The sequence below is a fragment of the Arachis hypogaea genome, chromosome 20 (genome assembly GCF_003086295.3).
Source record: "Arachis hypogaea cultivar Tifrunner chromosome 20, arahy.Tifrunner.gnm2.J5K5, whole genome shotgun sequence".
Taxonomy (NCBI): Eukaryota; Viridiplantae; Streptophyta; class Magnoliopsida; order Fabales; family Fabaceae; genus Arachis; species Arachis hypogaea.
In genome coordinates, this window is record NC_092055.1 from 141,272,698 (window position 1) to 141,295,976 (window position 23,279).

The 23,279-nt window shown below is 28.0% G+C and overlaps 2 protein-coding genes across 2 annotated transcripts; one reads left to right on the top strand and one right to left on the bottom strand.

The window, feature by feature from the left end:
* Positions 1–828: 828 nt before the first annotated feature.
* LOC112786561 (F-box/kelch-repeat protein At3g23880-like) lies at positions 829–2,160 on the top strand. Its single transcript, XM_029296662.1, has one exon. It carries the CDS (start codon positions 829–831, stop codon positions 2,158–2,160), a length of 1,332 nt encoding a protein of 443 aa, XP_029152495.1.
* A 7,641-nt stretch (positions 2,161–9,801) lies between these two features.
* LOC112783898 (serine carboxypeptidase-like 20) lies at positions 9,802–20,655 on the bottom strand. The gene is made up of 14 exons (XM_025826974.3): positions 20,522–20,655; positions 18,193–18,338; positions 16,888–16,964; positions 16,614–16,736; positions 16,051–16,153; positions 15,914–15,954; positions 15,436–15,537; positions 14,568–14,648; positions 14,219–14,470; positions 13,085–13,150; positions 12,312–12,433; positions 11,343–11,456; positions 10,149–10,194; positions 9,802–10,059 (listed from the first exon to the last, which is right to left on the bottom strand). Exons 1-14 carry the CDS (start codon positions 20,653–20,655, stop codon positions 9,976–9,978), a joined length of 1,491 nt encoding a protein of 496 aa, XP_025682759.1. The 3' UTR covers positions 9,802–9,975.
* Positions 20,656–23,279: the final 2,624 nt, after the last annotated feature.

The following is a 23,279-nucleotide window of genomic DNA, read 5'->3' on the forward strand; positions in this document are numbered from 1 at the left end:
GGGTTTACGGAGAAGTATCAATAAGATTAAAGTAATTTTTTAGTGTGGATAAATAATGAAATGTATCTTTATTTTATTTTTTAAATTATTTAAAATTTAAAATTATAGATTAAAATTAGTTAAATTTTAAAATTTGATTAATTTAAAAAAATAATTTTTGTCTAACATAAAAAAGATACTTAAATCTTTTTATAAAATTCAATAATCTTTTTTTAAAAAAATATAAAGGTATTTTAATAAAAAAAATTGATATGATATATATTTAAAAAATATTGTAATAATTAAAGTGCTCTTCATATTTTTATAAAACATTTGTCTCCTCAACTCTTCCATCTTAATCTCAATAATAAGCTTTGAGTTTTGGATATCTTTTATCCTTCAGCTTGGGGAGTATATTAAACAATTCTTCTACCTTAGTCCATGACAACAATAAAAAAGTCTCACGGCCCACAAATTCAGCCCAACAAAATTCATAAATTCAATTTTAATTTTAGCTTTTATCATTTTATCTTTTATATATATATATATATATATTATTATAGATAGGAGACTCGAACCCGCAACCTCTTAATTGAATATAGAAAGACTATACCATTTGAATTTCATTGACTTATTTTATTTTTATATTACCATTTTATCTTATCTTTATTTTTATCTCTCGTACAATACTCTATATATATTTAGTTTTACTTTTATAATTCAAACTATCAAAAAATACATAACATAGTATTCTTTATGTTTGCGTACTCTTTTGTTTCCTCTTTCAATTTTGTTATATATTGTTTTTGATTTCTTATTCCTGCTATATTGTGGAGTTTCCTCGTACGAATGAGGAGGGATCCGATTGCTGATGATGTTGATGTTGATGTTGATGTTGATGCTGATGCTGATGCTGTTCCGAGGAAGGGGAAGGTTGTCACGACAAAACCACCACCTATCCTTTCGGACGAGCTCATAGAGGAAATCCTGCTGAGGATACCGGCGAGGTCTCTCGTTCGATTAAGGAACAGCGTCTGCAGATCATGGAGAACCCTAATTTCCAGTTCCCAATTTGCCAAGGACCACCTTCGACGTTCAATGGCGGTGGATCCAGCCTTGACCCACCCACGTATTGCCTATTATAGCGAAACCTACGTATACCCCACAATCGGAGTGTTTTCCGTACGATCTGTGATGGAGAACCCTCCCCATGAACCCACTAAAGTAGTTCCCTATGACTATGAGGGAAGCTTCCGCCTCATTATTGGCTCTTGCAATGGATTGCTGTGCTTGCGCGATGAAGAGGGCCAGGATGGATTTATAATCTCCCATCGTGCCATGCTGTGGAACCCCTGCACTGGATTCACTTCTCAGCCGCTTGAAATTGGAGGTCTCCTCTCCATTTGCGGATTCGGTTATGATCATGTGAATGACAAGTATAAGCTTTTTGCACTTGTGAAAAAGAAATCAGGCGAATCCGTCTCCAGAATGTTTACATTCGGCCCAAATTCTACCTGGAGAACAATCCAGGATTTCTCCCATAAAATTCGTAACCGCAATTACAGGGGTTCTATGGTGGATCATGTAGGGCTTTTTGTAAGTGGCACTGGCACTCTTAATTGGCTTTTTCACCGCTATCTTAGTTTTGTGTGGGTTCTTTCCCTTGACTTGGTCAAAGAGACTTATAATCAGTTTTTCCTTCCCGGCAGGGATTCAGATGATGATCACTGGGTGGCTCCCCAATTGGGTATCTTGAGGGATTGTCTTGCTGTTTGTTATGAGACTAAGAAAACTCATTGGACTGTCTGGTTGATGAAGGACTATGGAGTTCCTCAGTCTTGGACTAAATTGGCCATAATCCCCCACCACCCGCTACTCGATCGTCGTCCTTCAAGCCTACGGCCTATATACATGTTGAAAAATGTTCTTCTTGTGTTTTCTCCGTGTGACAAGTTTGTTTTATGTAACTTAAGTGATGGCAGCGTAGATTTTCCTAATATTGACAGCTCCAGTGATGACATGCCCAGACATCGTCCTTTAACTCAGCGTTCATATGCAAGGATCTTTCAACTCTATCATGAAAGCTTAGTTTCACCGTCGCACTTTGGTCTTCCAAGCTGCTCATCTGAGATGCGGTTAGGGCTGCATATGGATCGGATAATATCTGCATATCTGCGGTAATTATCCGCATCCGATCCGAATTTTGCGGATATTATCCGATCCGCACTATGATAGGATCGGATTGCGGATTTGGCAGTGATATCCGCGAATTCCGCAAATCCGCATATCCGCACATCACATATAAATAGTATAGTTTAAGAAAATAAACCCTAATGTAATATGAATTTTAGTGTGTTGTTTTATGAATTTTATGATATCTTGTTTTTTATTTTTTTATGTTGTACTTCGACTTAGGATAATTAAACTTAAATCTTGTGTTATTTTTTTTTTTTTTTTGTTATTCAAGAGAACTTTATTGATAATATTTTAGAATTAAATATGCTTAAACAGGTGAAAAATATATTTTTTTTTTGTAAAAATAGCCAAATGGAATTTGAAAATATTTTTTTTAATTATGCGGATATACCCGATATCCGATCCGATCCGGATACTTAGAATTAAATATACTTGCGGATCGGATCGGATCTGACCTGAAAAATTGCGGATATCGTATCCGATCCGATCCAATGAGTACAGTGCGGATCGGATAGAATTTTAGGCTATATCCGATCCGATCCGTGTGCAACCCTAGATGCGGTTAATGAAGCTAAGCCTATAATCTCTTAAAGATGGTTTCCTACACTATCTCTTGAATCCATAACTTTATTATGATTAATGTAGTGCCTTGTTTTTTTGTATTTTATAGACTCTGGCTTCATGTTTAATGTTTTTTAATTAGGTTCCTTATGATATCGATCCTCGTTTGCTTTAGTTAGAATATGTATTTATCATGAAATGCTATATAATTGATGTTTTGTATCGGTTCGATTTGACAAAATTGCGAGTGCAACGTGCAAGTACTACGTAACACCATATTTAACATGGGAATATGTCAACTATAGAGATTAGTTTATCAAATAAACCTTTTCGTTATCATTAATTAGAATATAACAACGATTCAATCAATAATAATCTTATATGCCAATCATGGCCTTCCTAAGATGGTGAAAACAAAACCGTGTTCATGACAATTTGATTAAGAGTTTTAGTTCATTTGTATGCTGTGCTCTGAAGTTTTCAAGAGACATTTAGAATGAAAACAGGTTTAAATCTTATGTTTCTGTTTATTGCATGCTGATGTGAATAAAGGTGAATATGTAAGTACACTCCTAACAAAATCATTACATTTTGAATTTCAAATAAAACTAGTATTCATTTTTCAACCAGAATAATCAATGTCTACAAACTACTTTGAGTCTGAATAAGGATATAAATACATTGCTATGATCGAAACATTGTGGCATTCACTTCTCAATAAAGTAACCTCTAACAGCATGCTACTCTCTTGACAAGCTATACCCTCATGCATGCCTTTGAGACATTAGCACGTTACTATCACTTGGCAGATACACAAACTGTATAACAAATCATTCATTCAATGAATTTCTTCAATGATCTCACAATGATCTATAATCCTTCACCATTGAAATTTCACTGCATAATTTTCGTGGCACTTGCTCTATCTTTGTTCCCTCTTGCCATGCTTGACCTATACAAACCCCTAGACCTATATGTAGGGACGGACTTAGGGGGGCGCGCCCAGCTTTTTTAAAAAGAAATTAATAGTAATAAGTTATTAAGTATGATTTATTTTTTTAAAAATGTATTTAGTATTTAGTCTAGTATAAATAAAAATTTAGTCCAACCTAAATATTAATGATTTCTAATATCTAAAAAATAAGTAACAATATTAAAAAAATCTAAAAAAGATATTATTAGTAATATTTTTTAATTAAACAAAATTTTTCGAATTCCATAAAGTGGATTCTTTTTCTTCTTGTGATCGTCCTTCTTGATTCATTTGGTATTAATTCTCGTTGTTTCAACTGCTACAACTGAGAGATCTTTTTCAGCTATGAATATTGTGAATAATAACTCAGAAACAAGATGAAAGATGATTTTTTTGCTAATTGTCTTTTAATTATATTAAAAAGAAAATTGCTGAAAAATTTGACACAGATTCTATTATCGATAAATTTTATGATACGAAGAATCGACCACTTCGTTGGTAAAAAGTACATGCATTTTTTGTACTTTAAAATATATTCTCTATCGATATATTTTTATAATACATCTTACATTATATAATTTTTTTGCATAATTTTTAATATTATATACATTATTGGCTCCCCATAGTAATATTTCTGGATCCGTCCCTACCTATATATATATATATATATATATATAACAAGTTGATCGTTGAAAGGGTAAGGATGTTTAACTGCAAATACCAGAGACAACCGAAATTAAATAGCACCTTAAATGATGCATAGCCACCCTGTTTGTTATATGTTGTATAATCACATAACAGAATAAGAAACCTATGAAGTGGTAAAAGGGTCACCAAGAAAACAATAACACAGTAGTAGACCATGCTGAACTCTATCATAGAGAAGTTTAGAGTAAAATTATGGCAAGTTTAGAATTCAGGTAATGGTACGATAATAGTATGAAGATGCAATACGAACGTACAGTAAACACATTGTATGAAAGAAACAAATCCTGTGAGTCACGCACTCTATCGTCCTCGCCTCTTTTGCTGCCTCCAGAGCTACCGTCAATCCAATGTGCTCAAAGCCTACACCCGCCTTTGAAAAGTCGCGAAGTAACTCTTCCTTACCTATTTCCTTCATTTTTTTATTCTAATTTTTATCTCATTGAATTAATTTATTATTATGTGTTTCAGTGTGTTGATATAGGAGTTTTGAAATTGAAAATATGCCTGGGCTATAAATGTTTTGTATGCCATTGTTTATGATATTAAGTTTCTTGTTGAGAAGGTATCGATTCCCATTTCATTCTTTTTCTTCTAAAAGTTTATTGTGAGGTTTTGTGTCATGGTAGTCTAATAGAGAATTAGCTTCAAATGGGAAATTTCCAAAGAAATTGAAAGGAGCTGATTTGTTTCTTATAAAACTATTTGGTGTTCTTGCGGTATGTATTCTTCTACATAATGGTTATTGTTTCTACATTTGGTTCTTGATTTAAAAAAAAAAAAGAAGATGAAGAATATTTTGGAATTCAAAACTTAGTTCATGAAAGTGAGGTTTTTTGGAAAGGAAAATTTAGTTACTTTCTTTATAATAATAGCGTTTTGTGTAAAGAAATTGAAAATAACTTCGCATTGAATTTCAATTTTGAAGAAACAGAGGCTATAATGTTATAGGAATCTTTTATATTTATAAATTATAATCATAATCACAAATAGGATTATCTATTGTAAGACCTTGGTATATGCTTATTGTGAATGAGAGCACCGTGAATCGTGAATTTATGTTTGTTGGACATTGCTGGTGAGTTAGTTAACCATTTATCAAGTTTTGTTTTAGGAGGTCTTGATTTTTCTCTTTTTTTTTTTGAAATAGGCCAACAAGATTATAATAGATTAAGTCCTTTAAGCTATTGCGGAGCTAATGAAAATTAAATGTGATTATTATACTGAAATTATGCCATTTAAATATTTTCTTTCGTTTAGAGAATGTATCCATTTCTACTCTGAAGAAAACAAAAGAAGTTTATTGAATGAGAAAATATAGGCTTATATTAAGAATTGTTGGATATTAAGTTTATTTTTCTAATTTCCTTTTTTCGTCACGCAAGGAGCCACTTTCAAGTCTGTGTTTTTTTACTCTCATATTGGTATTTGTACTTTTTTAAAAGCAAGAAATTTGTATTTCAATATTGATATTTTTGTAATTTTACAAAATAAAAATTTATTGTGTTTATATTATCAAAAAGGCAAAGTCTTTCCGTTAGAGTTATGTTATCCTTGGTCTTTATGGTATAAGGGCTTAAACCTGCTGTTTTAGAATATATAATCTTCAATTTAATAACTTTTACTTGCAATGAAACTTGTCACAGAAGCCAAAGGAGTGGTAGAAGGAGGGCATACGAAAAGGACTCATCTTTATGAGCACAGATTCTACCATGTTATTTCTCCTTCACTTGTGTTGTTAGACCTTTTTAGCTATGATCTTAGTGTTTCAAGTATCTTTCTTTTCCTCATCCTTATTTCACTGTTTAATACTTTTATTTTTATTGAATCATTGTTGCTGAATTGTATCTTCTAATTTCCTTTTTTCGTCATGCAAGGGTCACTTTCAAGTCTTTGTGTTTTTTACTCTCATTTTGGATTCAATTTTTATGTTGATTTCGTTTAGCTTAGGCACGTTTGTTTCTCATAATAGTACCGACAATTGCAAACTGTATCATTTTATTTCATTTCAAAATATAGTCGCCAAATTAGTCTTCATTTTTTCTTCATATTCAAAGGAGCGTAAAAAATAAGTTAATGTGTTTATAGTGTACAATTTTGGCCGCTGGTTTATTTTGTTCTTTGTCCGTTTCTCTGATTTTTGGGTTTTTTATCTTCTTGATTATTTATTTTAGAAATATGTATTTTTTTTCCGTCTTTTATGAAATAGTTATTTTATAAATACATAATTTGTTTTAACATTGCCTTCAAAATTCAAATAGCTTCAAAATTCTAACACTTTCTTTTGCTCTGCTAGCAATTTTGTGTACAATAATGCTATTCATTGTGTATAGAACTATAAAATATCAGTATCACCAAGAAGAGGTACGAGATTGAAACCATTCTTTTTAGATGTCATCATATGTTGTTACTAAGATTCTGAATGTTGATTTATATAATTGGTTCATTGGTTGATAGATATTTAGTATTGCATAAGGGATCAATTCATATTACTACTTTGTATTGTAATCATGTCAGTATACTCATTTGATCAGAAAATGTCCATTGGTTTGGGAGAAAAGAGATTTTTAGATTTTTTTTTCTATCTCATTAAATACCATAAAACGGTATATGGTAATCTTACTGAGTGTGCTAATATAAGTTATATTCTGTATTTATCACATGCCGTCACCAAATAAGCAAGAGATGAAATTTATGGGGAGAAGGTAAAGTACATTATTTAGTTGTTTCAATAAATAAATTATGTTCTCTGTTTATCACATGCTATTTAGTTGTTTGAATTGGGTAGTAATTATTTAGTCACATGTCATGCTTTTAAATTAAAGGCAATTCCTAACCAAATACATACCATGAAACTGAATGCCTTTAAGCTAGGGATGTTATTACAATTGATTTAAAGACCAAAATTTTATTTTATTCTTTGTTTTGATTTTTCATTTGTTTTTTGAAGGTTATTTGTGGAGCTGAAAATACTAAAATATCTCCAATTACATGACGAGTTTTCAAATTTTTTAATTTTATGTTTTTTCCATTCCAATATCTCAAATGTCTTTTTGTTCTTTGTTTTCAGTCTTAGTGTATTATTTGAAGCCTTTATTTTTTTTTTGTCTTTTTTATTTCTTTATTTATTTATACCTAATTCTATGTGAATGATTTCTTTATACTAAGCATCTTCACTGTATTATTATCTATTTCAAGAGAGCTTTTCATTTCATTTTCTCCTTATACTATGCATCTTGACTGTTATTTTTTATTGGTTGGCAAGTATTCTATTGTGGACTTGTGGTAACTACTTTATCACTTGAAATTGTTTGTTTATATTTTTAGTAGGCAGCACGATTTGGTTAGACACGAGTGAATAAATGCAACAGCATACGGGGAGCAAATTGATAGGATTGCCAATTTACGGATTCTCAAGTTTGTGAATGTTGCTTTGGAGCTTAATTTGTTAAACATTTTTACATGAATCTCCCATTTTTTCCTTTCCTGCTTCTTCTCCAAGTAATGTAGTAAAAATGTTTGTGAAAGTGGATCTAACAGGTAAGCGAATTTCATTTAAAAATGCAATGATGAAGAAAAAAATCTAAAGTTGTTCACAACAATAGGGCTTCTTTTAATTTAAAAAATTACTAAGGTTTATAAACTAGGAAAGGATATGCAATCTTTCAGAATTTTAAAATCACAAATTAATCATTTTATACAAAATTTATGCATATAAAGGAGAGGACTAATATGCTGGCTTTTATTTGATATATTCTGTTTCTTTATGGTTATTTGTTTGTTATTTTTTGTGGGCCTTACTCTTTTTTGTTTATTTCTTTCTCTCTTAATTGAATATTTTATTTTTTTTAGTTTTCTGTTTCTATTGGGGTAAATAATGAGATTTTTATTTCTACATGATGTCCATGTTAATTTTATAAGTATCATAAACATTTTTTTTATTTTCGTTGTTCTGAGTTTTTGGACAGAACAGATTTGAGAGTGAAATTTAGCTTTGTGCCTTTTTTATTTTTTTCATATTAAAATTATTTGTTGTTAGTAACTAGAATTTATTTGTATAAAATTTGTAAGAATTTGAGGTCCATGTTGATTTTACAAGTATCATTAACATTTTATTTCTTTTTCCTTTTTTTGAAATTTTGCACACACATGAATTGAGAGTCAATTTTAGTTTCTTGCGTTTTTTTTTTTAATTCTAATTAACGTTACATGTCGTAAGTTAGTAGCCATATTTGATTAGTATAATAAGTGCTACTATTGTGAATGTGGTAACCGACATACCCTCGTATACATAATTGTACACCACTTGAGTTTTAATTACTTGGATGCTATTTATATACATTTTTTGTTTCCTGACTCACCTGTTCTTTAATTGTGGAGCAGCTCTTGGCTTGGGAGAAGAGACTTTTTGGGCAAGTTAAATTAAGTAATACTACTACTTGCTTATTTTTATATGAAATTTAAGGCATTAAATATTTATATTTGGGTGTCTCGTGTGCTATTTGGTGATGTTTGTATGGTGTTGTCAGGTTTGCTGGGAAATGGGAATAAGAAATAAATGGATGTCTTTAAAGGCAATGGGAAAGATGGGAAGTGAAAAGGTGTCAAAAGACCCAAATAAACCAAAGAGACAACTTAGTGATTTTTTCGTTCAGTGTGAAAGGGTAAATCATTCTTCACAGTTTTTACTTTTTTTTTCACCATAGTATGCTAATTCTGAATGCATCTTGCTAGTTGTCTTATGCTTAATTGTGCATGATGCATCTTACTTTGATTCTTTTAATTAAAAAAATTACTAAGGTTTAAAAACTAAGAAAAAATAAGCTATCTTTCAGAATTTTAAAATTACAAATTAATCATTTTGCACAGAATTTATGTTTACACAAAAAAGGACTAATATGTTGGCTTTTATTTGATATCTTCTGTATCTTTAAGATTATTTTTTTGTTATTTTTTGTGGGCCTTATTCTGTTTTGTTTATTTTTTTTATTTCTTGATTGAATGATCTATTTTTTTTGTTTTTTGTTTGTGCGGAATAAATACTCGAAATTGTTATTAATATATGAGTTCTATGTTGATTTTATAATTATCATAAACATTTTTTTCTGATTTTTGCAGTGAAAAGAATTCATAGTTAGATTTATATTTTTGCTTTTTTATTTTTTTCTTCTAATTAAAATTTTGTGTTTTAACTTAGTAATCGAATTTCATTTGTATAATTAACACTGATGTTGTGAATTTTATAATATGCCAGCTTTTATTTAGTCCTAACAAGTATTTTCACAAAAGACTTAATTGCTTTTATAACGGAATAATATGTGAAAATGCAGGATGTAATTAATTAATTACCCGCTAATTCATCAATACGATAAGTGAAATTAGAAGCAAAGTAGTTTAATTCCATGAAATAATTAAATGGATCATTATTCAGATCATATATTGTTGAATGAGGAAATACACAAATTTTACATATATCATCTCAATAACTTTAGAAAAATTTAATGATATATGGAAAATTTATAGACCACATTGCCTCTTGTTACAATTTGTGTACTGATTTCTCATATTTTCTTTCCATGAATAAATTGTTTGTAAAAGTGCAATGACTCTTTAGGCTTATATTCTGGAACAGTGTGGCCAGCTCCCTGTATCAAATGTAACAAAATAGAGTCAACATACATCAAATTAATCTAATATAATTTAGCATTAAATTTAATTTATTTTGTATACAAACCTTTATGGTTAAAAATGTAAGATTGAATTCGTATCCTTGTGTAAACCTTCAACCAAGAAAGGAAACTTAATTAATCAAATTTTGTTGGATCAAATTCATAAAATTGTTAACAAAAGATCTTATTTTCATAGTTATCAAACTCAATTTGACTTGGTCGGTCAAATAATAAAAAATCTGATCATTGGATCATCAATTTAAATTGGGTCATTATTTAAATCGGTTAAGCAATTAACCTGATAAAAAATTTAATTACTAGATTCGAGTCTGATAACTATATTCATTTTACAATGAGTAATAACTCAAATGGCATAAAATCCTCATACTCAATTAAGAGGTTGCGGGTTCGAATCTCTTATCTTTCCAAATTTTAGATAGCCAATAAGTAATAGCTCAAATGGCATAGTCTCGTCATACTCAATTAAGAGGTTGCGGTTTCGAGTCTCATATCTTTGGTAAAAAAAAAAAAACTATACTCATTTTACAACTCAAAGGTAACTTGAAAGAAAGACAATATATGTGGGAATAAAAGCTAGCTATTTTTTCTTTTCAAACATCTTTTTGTCTTTACATTTTTATTTTTGTCTTTATATTTTTTTATCTCAATACAGAAATCAAAAGTAGCTTTAAAGTTTGGATTTAATAAATCTGCATATAGTTCAACATCAAACATAAGACTACATTCATATTGTATTAATTCTGAGGATCTAGCTAGCTAGCCTCAAGATTTAGTTGGAAACTGAAATATTGCCAAAGTAATAACAATATCTATCTAGAGATATTATGCCAATATATGAAGTTCAACTCAACCAAGACCAATAAAATACAATCATGTTAGGTGAATAAAATCAGTTACTAAAATTAGTTATTTATATCAAGTATATATATTTTTTAAATAACATATGTATGATAATTAATTTTGATAGTTAATTTTAGCATATAAATAGTACTTTTAAATAAAATATAGATAATTAATTCCATATTTTTTTACTAAGTAAGTTTAACTAGGCAGATCAAATAATCAACACTAGAAAATAAACGATAATACTAAAAAAATAAAAATCAATTTATTCAAATAGTCTAAATTTATTTTATTTAATATTTATTTATTTTATGATATATTAAATAAAATAAAAATAATAATTTTTAATAATTTTTTTTATTAAATATTTTTGCAAAATAAAATTATGTACGTACCCGGCAACTTGACCATCTACAAACCAAGGCCTCCATTCATCTATAATCTTATATCCCAATGAACTTGTCCATGCTTGGCTTCCGGTGTATGGAACACACATGTCATGATCACCACTGCCAAACACACAATAGTGCCATTTTTAAATGAGTATAAAAAAAATTATACTATTTAAACTATAATTTGTTAATAGTCAAAATCGTCTCTAAAATATATCCTAATCTCTATTTTGATTTTCGAAAGATAAAATTAATCGAAATCGTTCCTGAAAGATACACGACTTGGTCACGTTAGTCTTTCCGTCAGTTGGATGATAATGTGTCACGTTAAGTGCCACGTGGCATAATAACGTGGTGGGTTAATGCCACGTGTCACAAGATGACTAAACTGACACGTCAACCAATCATCTTGTGACACGTGGCATTAACCCACCACATTATCATGCCACGTTGTACTTAACATGATACGTCATCATCCAACTAACGAAAGGACTAACATGACCAAGTTGTGTATCTTTTAGGGACGATTTCGATTAATTATGTCTTTCGAAGACTAAAATAGAGATCCAAATATCTTTCAAAGGACGATTTTAACTATTAACTCTATTAATTAAGCAACCAAAAAGTAGATGATTTAGGATCCAACATTTTAGAATTTAATAGGACATAATGAAAAGATTGAGAATAAATAAATATTAATCATAGAGGAGGGAGGAAAAATAATTATTTTTGTGAAAGCATTATTTTTTGTACCTGCTTTAAGGCTAGCACAATTTATTGTTTTCAGCTAAGAGGAACCAATAAATCTATTAATTAATGTCCAAATGTACCAATAAAATACTAGTATAAATATAGTACAGACTACAAATATTGGTCAGTATAAATAAAAATTGTTGACTTTTAAACCTTTTTTTTTTCTCTTTTTTGTGTGTTAATTTTTTGTAGGATGAAAATAAATTTGAGAAAAGTCACCTAAATATAAGTGCTCGATAACCGCGGAAGGTTAGGTATTGGTGATACTTGATCATGCTTCCAAGAGGATGGTGGTAAGTCAGTTTGTCTGTGCATAATATCCATTTCTTAACCAAACTTTTCTGTTTTCATACAATAATAATTATAATTTGTTACTACTTTTTGTGCTTTTTAATAAATAATTTATTTTAAAAAATTAAACTGATAGGATGAGACATACAAATAATTATATTTCTAATACATTATAATTAAAATATATTTTTTATTTTTAAAATTTGATAAAAATTTAAAAAATACTCCTAAGTTTATTTTGTTTTATTTTTTTCTTAAAATAAAGTTTTGGATTTACATCAAATATATTCCTGATGACTAATTTTTTAAAAAATTTAAGATCGATTCAACAACAATTTTATAAGAACAACCCTCAACACAAGCAAATCAAACATAATTTTCATACATTATTGTTATATTGGTTTTAAATTTTTTAGAAATTTAGCCGTCGAGGGTATATTTAATGCAAATAAAAAATTTTTAAGACAAAATTGAAATAAAATAAAATTTAAGAAGAATAAAAAATATACTTTATCTTTAAAAAATCTTTTTTGAATATAATAAAAATTAAATTCTAAAACTATTTTATTATAAAAATTATAATATCATGTTATAAAATACTTATACTAAAAGTTTAATATAATATAAGCTAACATAAAAAAAAATATATGAATTATTATATTTCTAATAATATTATAACATAATTTTCTGAAAAATCTTACATCTGCTGTGTGAAGTACTTTTCTAACTGCATCATTGTTCAACCATTCGGAAGCAACTTCATCATCCTAAGAATAATAATGCTCAAACTTGTAATTTTATTTTACAAACATGGAATAATGATTAATGTAGGAGATCACAAAAAATATAAATCAATAATGTTGGAAATTAAAAGTGAATATATACTTTATAATATTTTTAATATTTTTATTTTTAAGATTTTATATATTAGAAAAGATGGTAAAAATAATAAAATTTTATTTTTTATTTTTATTTCATATTTTTTCTTTTCTTTATAACTCACAAAAATTTGAAAACAAAAATATTAAAAATTAAAACAAAAAATAAAAACACAAACCAAAAATATCTTAATAAATAATAACTTTTCAAATTGTTGGTTTTCTTTTCAAATTCATTTAAAATGCAATGCTTAACAAAGATGAAAAAAACTTAATTAAACCGAATAATAATAATAATTGAGAGTTATTAGATGATAATTTAATTAAACCTATCAAATCATTTCACGACTCTCACCTATCAACTTTACATGAAGTTAACTGTACTTAAGTTTTTATTATTAGGATAAAGTATACTTTTTATCCCTGAAGTTTGACAAAAATTTTAAAAATACTCCTAAGTTTTATTTTATTTCAATTTTGTCCAAAAAATTTTCGATTTGCATCAAATATATCCCTACCGGCTAAATTTAAAAAAAAATTAAGACCAATCTAATAATAATGCATGAAAATTATGCTTAATTTACTTGTGTTGAGAGCTATTCTTATGAAATTGTTGTTGAATTGGTCTTAAATTTTTTGAAAAATTAGCCGTTAGGGGTATATTTGATGCAAATTAAAAATTTTTGGAACAAAATTGAAACAAAATAAAATTTAGGGATATTTTTAAAACTTTTGTCAAACTTCAGGGACAAAAAATATACTTTACTCTAATAATAAAAACTTAAGTACAGTTAACTTCATGTAAAGTTGATAGGTGAGAGTCATAAAATGATTTGACAAATTTAATTAAATTATCATCTAATAACTCTCAATTATCAACTTTCACGTGAAATTAACTAAATTAAATGTAGTTGAGTTTTCGGCTAAAAAAGTGCAAAGCAAATTAAAGTAACATACAGTGCATGGAACATCAAGACCTCCATGGGTGAGTTGTGGCCAAGATGGGACAATTCCATTTTTGACAATAGCTCCATAAGGCCATGCACGACCAAACATTCTCTTCCGAACTGGCAAAGCTCTCTCTGTTACACCCAATTGCTTAAAGCTTTCTGGCAACCTATTATTATTAGATCTTGTACTTCTTGTGTCTGTTCCATTGCTATGGTAACATGGTTCCAAAATGTTATATATGTTTAGCCCACTAATAAGCTGAAATAACCATAATCATCATTAATTAGAGCATTAGAGAACAATATTAGATCATTTCATTATAATTTCTACCATTGTCTTATAATAATTGAATTACCTGGTTTACTTTAGAAAGCTGTGATGCGCAATCCTTAGTTTGAGGATTGTAGTAGCTTCCTTTGCAAACACTTTCTGTCTCCTACATCATGTATGTACCATTTTATAATGAAGAACGTTTTTTGAAACCCAAAGACAAAAAAAATTGAAGTTATGGTGTCAGGTCTAGCCGTCAAAATGAGTCATGACTCGTAAGTAATACTCTAACCAATTCCTAACAATTATCTCAGAAGGACTACGAGATCCCTCAAAAAAAATGTCTAACCCGGTTCTTGATTTTTTTTTTTGATTGATTAGCTCCTGTGCCAAAAAAAATAACATTGACTTTTTTTTAGCACAGAGACTAATCAGTCCAATAAAAGTAAAAGTCAGAAGTCGGGTTGGAGTTTTTTTTGTTAAGGGTCTCGTTGTCTTTTGAGATAATTGTCAGGATGTTTAGGGTTTTTTTTTTCCTTAATTGGACTAATTTACTAGTTAAACTTGTGGAAACGAATCGGCTCGTTTATTTTTATTTAAGAAAGATAGATAAATTCTTTTAAATTTTTAGACTTTAGTTGATTGAATATAAAAATATATAAATGTATAATAAAAATTTTTGAATTTGCATAAATAATTAAATATTAACTTAAAAAATGTTAAAATTATATAATAATTTTTCTTAATATAATTTTTTTGAAAAAATAAAAAATAAGTCAACCTGTTTAATTCGTCAATTGGACTAGTCAAGTCGAACCAATATTTTTTTAATCCGTCAAAATATAATGGATAAACCTGATTTTTCAAATTTATTCAGACACACTCACTCCTTTGACAACTCTAGTATTTAGGGTTTAGGGGTAAATTAAACTAGGTTAATATACAAAGTTTACCTTGAATATTTCTTCAGAAATAAGACCCATCCCATATGCAAACGGAACAAGAGCATTGCCATCAAATTTATCATCACAGACACCATTTCCTATCATGTAACCCTACAATAGAAATATAAAGAGTGAATACCCCACTCGATCCTTGATAATTATTTCGAAATGACTACGAGGTCTTAAAAAAAAACACCCAACTTGGTTCCTAATCTTTTTTTTTTTTGGATTGATTAATCTCTGTACAAAAAAAAACAACATTGATTTTTTTTATACAGGGACTAATTAGTCCCATAAAAGTAAAGCTCAGGAGCCGAGTTGGGTTTTTTTATTTTTGTTAAGGACCTCGTTATCTTTCGAGATAATTGTCAGCGTTTAGAGTTTTTTTCCAAATTTAAATGAATTCGGATTGTATTAGGTACCAACTTGAAACCATATATAATATACATGTGAATTGTGATCACTTAATAAAGTAAAGGATCAAGACCTTGAAATTTATTATTGGCTGCATCCTTGCATCTTCAATTCCTGAGAAAGATAGAAAAAATATATATATAATAAATGTGATTCTAAATTCTAACACATGAAATTCAACACTTTCAGTTTCATGACATAAGTTATTACCTTTGACTATGTTATTAGCAAGAGTAGGCACATAAATCCCAGCAAATGATTCTCCAGCTAAGAAAAATTGGTTGTGTTGGAACTCGGGGTACAGTTGAAACCACTGGTTTAATTTGTTCAGGAATAAAAGCATAAGCATTCATTCATTTTATTTGAATATTTTTATTTTATTTTATTTTATTTTTTGAAAATAGTAAATAGATCTCTAATTATTTTTCATATGAACAAATAAATTTTTAACATAAATTAAATACTTATATATCTTGGTTTTTGAGTCATATAAATTTGTTTATTGAAATTCATAGATTCTTTTATTAGTGATCAAGAACACATAATAAGTATTTAATTTTAAGGTACATACTTTTATCATAAAATAATTTTTTACATACATTTAATAATTAAATAAAATATATTTTACATTGTCAACCTGAATGGTCATTTAAAAGAATAGATGGGATTGAATGACGGTCGTAAAACGTTTTATATTATCAGTGTATCAAAAATAATTAAACTATCTAAAAATTTATATATTTTATAAAAAATGTAAAAAAATCTATGACAACCTTAAGGAGAAAAACGTGTGTATCATGGGCAACTCTTATATCCCCAGTTTCATAAGCTGATTCATTTTTTGCGTAAGAGAACCCAACTCCAGCAGGAGAATCCAAGTATATGATATTTGAAACCTATAATAAAAAAAGGAGGTTGAATTATTTATATGTACAATTTGTTACAACAAATTATGTAAGATTTTTAGTTGAATATAATAATACAATTTATTACAACAAGAAACATATGTCATAGAGAGTTAGAGACAAAAGAAAATAATTTTCATACCTTTGACCAACTATATTTGTTGAGAGTCAACTTAGGCAAGACTCCTTTAGCCTTTGGTTTCTCAAAATTAAATGGACCTGAAACATATACAAATAAGAAAAATATACCATAGAAGAATGATTAGAATATCTGGATAATATGTGCTGAAACATGGGTAGAAAGACAGCTTTTTGACAGATGGTATTTTACGGCGATTAACAATTGCTGCCATTTATAAATAGACTAGTTTATGATTTAGTAGCGGTTAAAATTGTCGCAAAAATATATCGCGGTAAAATACTATTTAATGATGATTATTTCATGATTACTATTAACTGTTATTAAAAGTTTAACCATACGCTATTTTTCAGCGAATTGACAACCGCTGTTGCTATCCAGCTCTATAATCGCTACTAACTGTCGGATGTGATGTAGTAAATGATGTAATAATAATTTTTAAAATATAATTTTTTTATTAAATAATTAAAACTGTAAAAGACGGATAATTAAATTTGTTTACCGTAGTATGATAAAAAAAATTGAGATGTTAAGTAGGTATTCTTATATACAGTATTTGATTAATTAGTGATTATTTTTCATATAAAAATATAATTTATATACTAAAATCAATTACTAAAATTAGTGATTATATATATATATATATAATGGTTAAAATTTAAAGGATTTTTTAATTTATATTAAATAAATATAATATTTATGAAAATGGATAAATAGTAAGATATTATAAAAATACATCTTGAGACACATCTCGAATATTGAGAGAGTAGTTACAAAATAAGTATATTTTAGATGCTGTGACAGGGTCACAACAAGTCACATCTTGGATATACTATCCGAAATATGCATATGGGCTGATATTGGATATTGAATCTGCGAAATATGCGCGTTTTATGATGGGCTCTCAGCATTCGAGATATGCTCATTTCGTAATTGTCCCGAAGATTAATTTTTGTAATTATCCCACCATTTATTTATTTTTATAAATACTATATTTATTTAATTTAAATAAAAAAATTCAATTCCAAAATTTATTTAAGTATGTAATTGAACAAATCAGTAGTAAAAAACAAAACAAAAATCTTTTAATTATAAAAACCCAAAAAAAAAAAATTTATTTAGCTTTTTTTTTTTTTATGTTTGAATAATTTTCTATTTAAATTTTGGTAATCCAAATGAGATCTGAGCCAACAGAATGGGATGATAATTACATTTGTAAATGGAAAAATAGATAGATTAGGATGAAAATGTTATCATTAAAAAGTAGAAATGGAAAAGCAAAAATAATAGAGTACTAAAAAACTTTACCATGCTCATATACAAAACCATCGAAGCTGGAACAACCGGGTCCACCATTAAGCCATAGAACCACCGGGTCCTTTTTCGGGTCGCACTCTGATTCAACAAAATAATAATATAGGTTCTTTCCATGATCTTCATCTACCGTCACATACCTTGATTCACCAAATTAAGAATAAAAATATAAGAATTTTTGCAATTCAATATTTCATATATGTATTTATATATTATATATGCATCTTAAGAATTATAATTAGAGATAGTGAACGGAGAAATTCGCTTCATTAAAATCTGTTTTTTAGTGAGTTGGTCTGTCTCGCCCTACCTAATGAGACGGTCCTAACATGAGTAAAATCTCATTCCGCTCTGTTTAATAGTGGACTGGTAGGTCAAGACCGTCAAATCTCATTTTTTTATTTTTTTTGCTATTAAATATTAAACAATATAAATTACAAAAAAATATTAAAAATTATAATTTTTAAATAACAAACATTAAAGTCTTTATAATTATAAATATGTAATAAATATAATTATAAACTAAGTTTTTTGAAACAAAATAATGAAACTAAAATTGTCCAAAGTAAAATAAATATTATTTAAAATTAAACATCTACAAGTTTAGAACATAATCAGTCAAACGTAAAATATAATCCAAAACACTAAATTAGAATTAGGGGTGTGCATGGGTCGGGTGAAACCGGGTTTGATGTGACCCAGACCCGACCCGAAATATATACCGGGCCTATTTATTAGACCCGAACCCAACCCTAGACCCGATGAAACCTATACACTTTTGGGCCACGATTATACCAGGTGAAAACCGGGCCGTTAACACTACATTACCTTGATACTTTCTTATAAGTTAGCACGTGAAAATATCCAAATGTCCAAGACTCCAACCATTATTTGACATGGTAAAATTTACTTAGAAAAATATAACAAGAACCAACTCTTCTCTAAAATTAAAGCATAATCATAATCAATAATAATATTGTCTAATAACACCAAATATTTAAATCAATATAAATAACACAATATTATACATTAGTCTAAAATCTTACGCATTTTAAATATAAAACATTAACTTATAGTCTTATAATTACTAATAACACAAAATATTAAGGTTTACAATACTTAAATTACACATAAGAATAGCCATCATCCATCACTAATAACACAAAATATTAATTGTATATGATGACCGGGCCACCAGGCGGACTTCGGGTGACCCGAGCCATGGCCCGGACTCGACCCGAAATAATGACTGGATCTATTTTTGAGACCATTACCCGACCCTAGATCCGGTGAAATCACACCAAAATAGTCCCTAAAGTGTTCGGGGGCGGGTCGGATCTTCGAACCGGGTCAGGCCATGCACACCCCTAATTAGAATATCTTCAAAAAAATTCTAAGTCCGGCGGAGAAGCCCGCTTATCCCGCCAAAGTTCACGATTTAAACGGCGCGGGATTAGACAGACTTTTGATGTGTGCTGGTATCTATTTTTTATCCCGACCTGCCTTTTTTGGCAGGTTATGCAGATCAACTTGGCAAATTTATACCCGTTTACCACCCCTAATTACAATCTTAGTTATTGAAAGATTATGTGTGCGTTTAATTTAGCTTTTGCAAAATTAGACGTTTCAATTTGTTCATGAAATATCTAACTAATAGAGTAATAAATCTCAATGTTATATCTAACTAATTAAAAATATACAAACGAAATCACACTTGCTCCTTTATATAAGGATGTACGCGGATTAGATCGAATTGAGTTAGAATTTTAATTTTATACCCACTAAAAAAATCAAATTTAATATACACCTTTTTTTTTATCTTTAGATCTGATCCAATTTAACAAATTTTGGATATCCAAATACGACGCATTTTAAAATTTTAAAAAAATAATAAACATTGTTTTTAATTATTAAATATTATTTGCTTAAATAATATAAATAAAATAACTAATATTAAAAAAAAGACAATCTAATAAATATTTTTCTATCAGATAATATCTAATTCAAAATAGTTATAGATCAGATCTAAAATTATTCGATAATCTAATGTAGCGAATCAGATATTATCTGTAAAATTTAAATTCAATTTAGTATTTGACTGAATTTCTTTCTATAAGTTCTTATTTTTATAGACATTTTGAATCATAAATATATAATATTAATAACTAGATATAAACTAATAAAGCATATAATTTGTTGTCAATGAGTTATAGCTCAAATAGCATAGTCTCCCCATACTCAATTAAGAGGTTGCGGATTCGAGTCTCCTATTGGTAAAAAAAAAAAAAAAACATATAATTTGTTGATAGAGTTATTTGAGTACCCGGCATAGTGTTTGGAAGGTAGTTTTCCATCAAACCCTGGAACTTGATTCACAATATTTTTTGTTGGTGCTGATTGAGTCACCAAGAAAAAGTGAAATAAGAATAAGCTCACAATTCTATTGGCACCAACCATCTTTGCTAAATCTACAAAAGATACAGTGTAATCACAGCTATATATATAATTATATATAGTTAGAAAGGTATCCAATACATTAATTGCAATAAATACATAAATATTATTAACAAAAGTACAGAAACATTTTTAATGCAAATAAATCCACGGTTCAAAATAACATTAATTACCTATATAAAAAATCAGTAAATAATTAACTATCACGTATAAAAATATACGTATTATTCTTGACACAAGTACACAAAAATTTTTAATGAGAATTCACAGTTTACATATAGAAATATGTATTTGGTATATTACAAAAAAAAATTATTATACTACTATAAATACATTTTATTATTCATCTATTACAAATTTGATTCTTTTATTATGTTAGGTTTAATTATTCGGTTTGTTAATTATGTTGGAAAATAAACCATAATATATATACACAAAACATTATGCTTCCAACAAAAAAAAATTAAGCATAAAATAATCAACTATACTAAACATACCTAATTAAAAAATAGTCATTTATATAAAATTATATACTTTGTGTAAAATTATATAAATACATAATAGTTAATTTAATGATTAGTTTCTAATATGCACATAATGACACCTTGCGTGAAATTAATAAATTATATACTTGAAGAATGACCAAGAAAATAATTCAACAAACAATTAATGCTAGCTTTATTATTAAGGCAAAATACTAAATGATACAGATTTCACGGATGAATAAAACCCGCTAATACTAGGGGATACAAAAAAAGAGTTAGAATTTGTCTTATTTAATATTTATTAATTGTCTATAAATAAAACTCGGTAATACTGGAGAACAAAAAAAAAACTAAAATTTGGTTTATTTAACATTTATTAATTATCGTGACAATTAATGAATACTAAATAAGATAAGTTCAGGCTATTTTTGACTAATTTTTTTTTATTATCAGACATTTTCGAATAAAACCATAATAAGTTAACATAACTTAACAAGTCATTTGTTTTATTTATAGTTTTTAGAATCGAACCGGTTAAGACTATTCGGTCACTACTGAATTATTAATTTAAGCGGTAAATTACAAGTTAAATTGATTGATTTAATCATAATTAAATAATTATATAAAATTTAATTTAATTTTTTATTTTTATAATAAATATATTTTTTTAGTTATTTTGTATCAACTAAACTATTATATTTATATTTTAATAACTCATTAATTAGTTTATATTTAATATATTTCTAAAATATTTAATTTATAAAAAATAAAGATCATAATCATAAAAATACAAAATAATAATTAAAAAATATTTTGTTTTTAAATTTATAAATATAACTTAATTTTATTTATGTGATTTATTTAATAAAAAATATTATGCATAACAAATAACAATTTAATTCATTAATTAGTTCATATAATTAATATAAACTAGGGGGCAAGTTTTTTTAATAATTTGCCAACAAATTCATAGGCTGATGTCATGCTGAGGTCCTTACTCACATACGCTAACATCATCAACTTGCGGGTTGGTTGAATCTGTTTTACCGGTTTAAATATTGGCAAATTCTATAGTGTAGATAGTAAATTGGCATCCACATGTGTAGATATGCGGTGACAATCTCTAGTTATAACAAGTGGCATAAGAAGGAGACATAATGTTCAGTGCGCTAGAGATGTTGTAAAAAAAGTTCAATAGAACTACGTGAGGAGGTTCCTAATTTGGTTGGATAATGAAATGTTAGGATGAGTAATTAACTTTGGTTGATTATGGGCTCAATTTTTGGCTTTTTTTCTCGTTTTTTGACAAAAACTTGGTTTTGTGTCAAAGACCTTTCTACTCAATACCCAATAAACCCAAAATAAATATACTGTTCATTGTACACATCATTACTGCTAATTCGTCCATTCTATTTTTTACCGTAATTCGTACCATTAGAAAACTCCTCATTGACTCCTCACCAACCCACCCTATTATTATTATTATTATTATTATTATTATTATTATTTAGACTTGGCATAAATACTTGTTTCAATATCAATTTTCTGCACATGGAGGATGCTAATTAGATGAAAGCCCAAACTTGAAACGGCGTAGTAGCGGCACTGATGTTCTTTTTTATTTTTTCTGTGAGTAATCATAGTTGCAGTTATTTTTGAGTTTGTTGGGTATTAAATAGAAAGGCCTTTGACACAAAACTAAATTTTTGTCCAAAAACAAAAAAAAAGCTAAAGATTGGGCCCATAATCAACCAAAGTTAATTATTCAAACTAACATTTCATTATCCAACCAAATTAGGAATTTCCTCACGTAATTCCATTAAAACTTTTTCTATAACATCTCGGACACACTCTAAATATTATGTCTCCTTTTATGCCACTTGTTATAATCACAGGTAGCCATCACATATCTACACATGTGAATGTCAATTTACTATCTACACCATAAAATTTGCCTTAAATATTTAAATAGTCAGAATATTAAATCAGACCGATTTAAAATTTATTTCACTAATTTTTTAGTTAAACTGACAAGTTCAATCCATATTCAATGAATATGATTTTATCATTAAGTCATAAATTTTATTCCAAATTAAATGACAATATAAGTTTTAAATTTTATGTCTCTTTATGCAAAATTTT

Coding starts and splice junctions, on each gene's coding strand:
- LOC112783898 (XM_025826974.3), bottom strand. CDS start 20,655: ATGGTTGGTGCCAATAGAATTGTGAGCTTATTCTTATTTCACTTTTTC. Junction 18,339..20,521: donor CCTTCCAAACACTATGCCGG/GTACTCAAATAA, acceptor TGGTGAATCAAG/GTATGTGACGGTAGATGAAG. Junction 15,955..16,050: donor TGCTAATAACATAGTCAAAG/GTAATAACTTAT, acceptor TATCTTTCTCAG/GAATTGAAGATGCAAGGATG.
- LOC112786561 (XM_029296662.1), top strand. CDS start 829: ATGAGGAGGGATCCGATTGCTGATGATGTTGATGTTGATGTTGATGTT.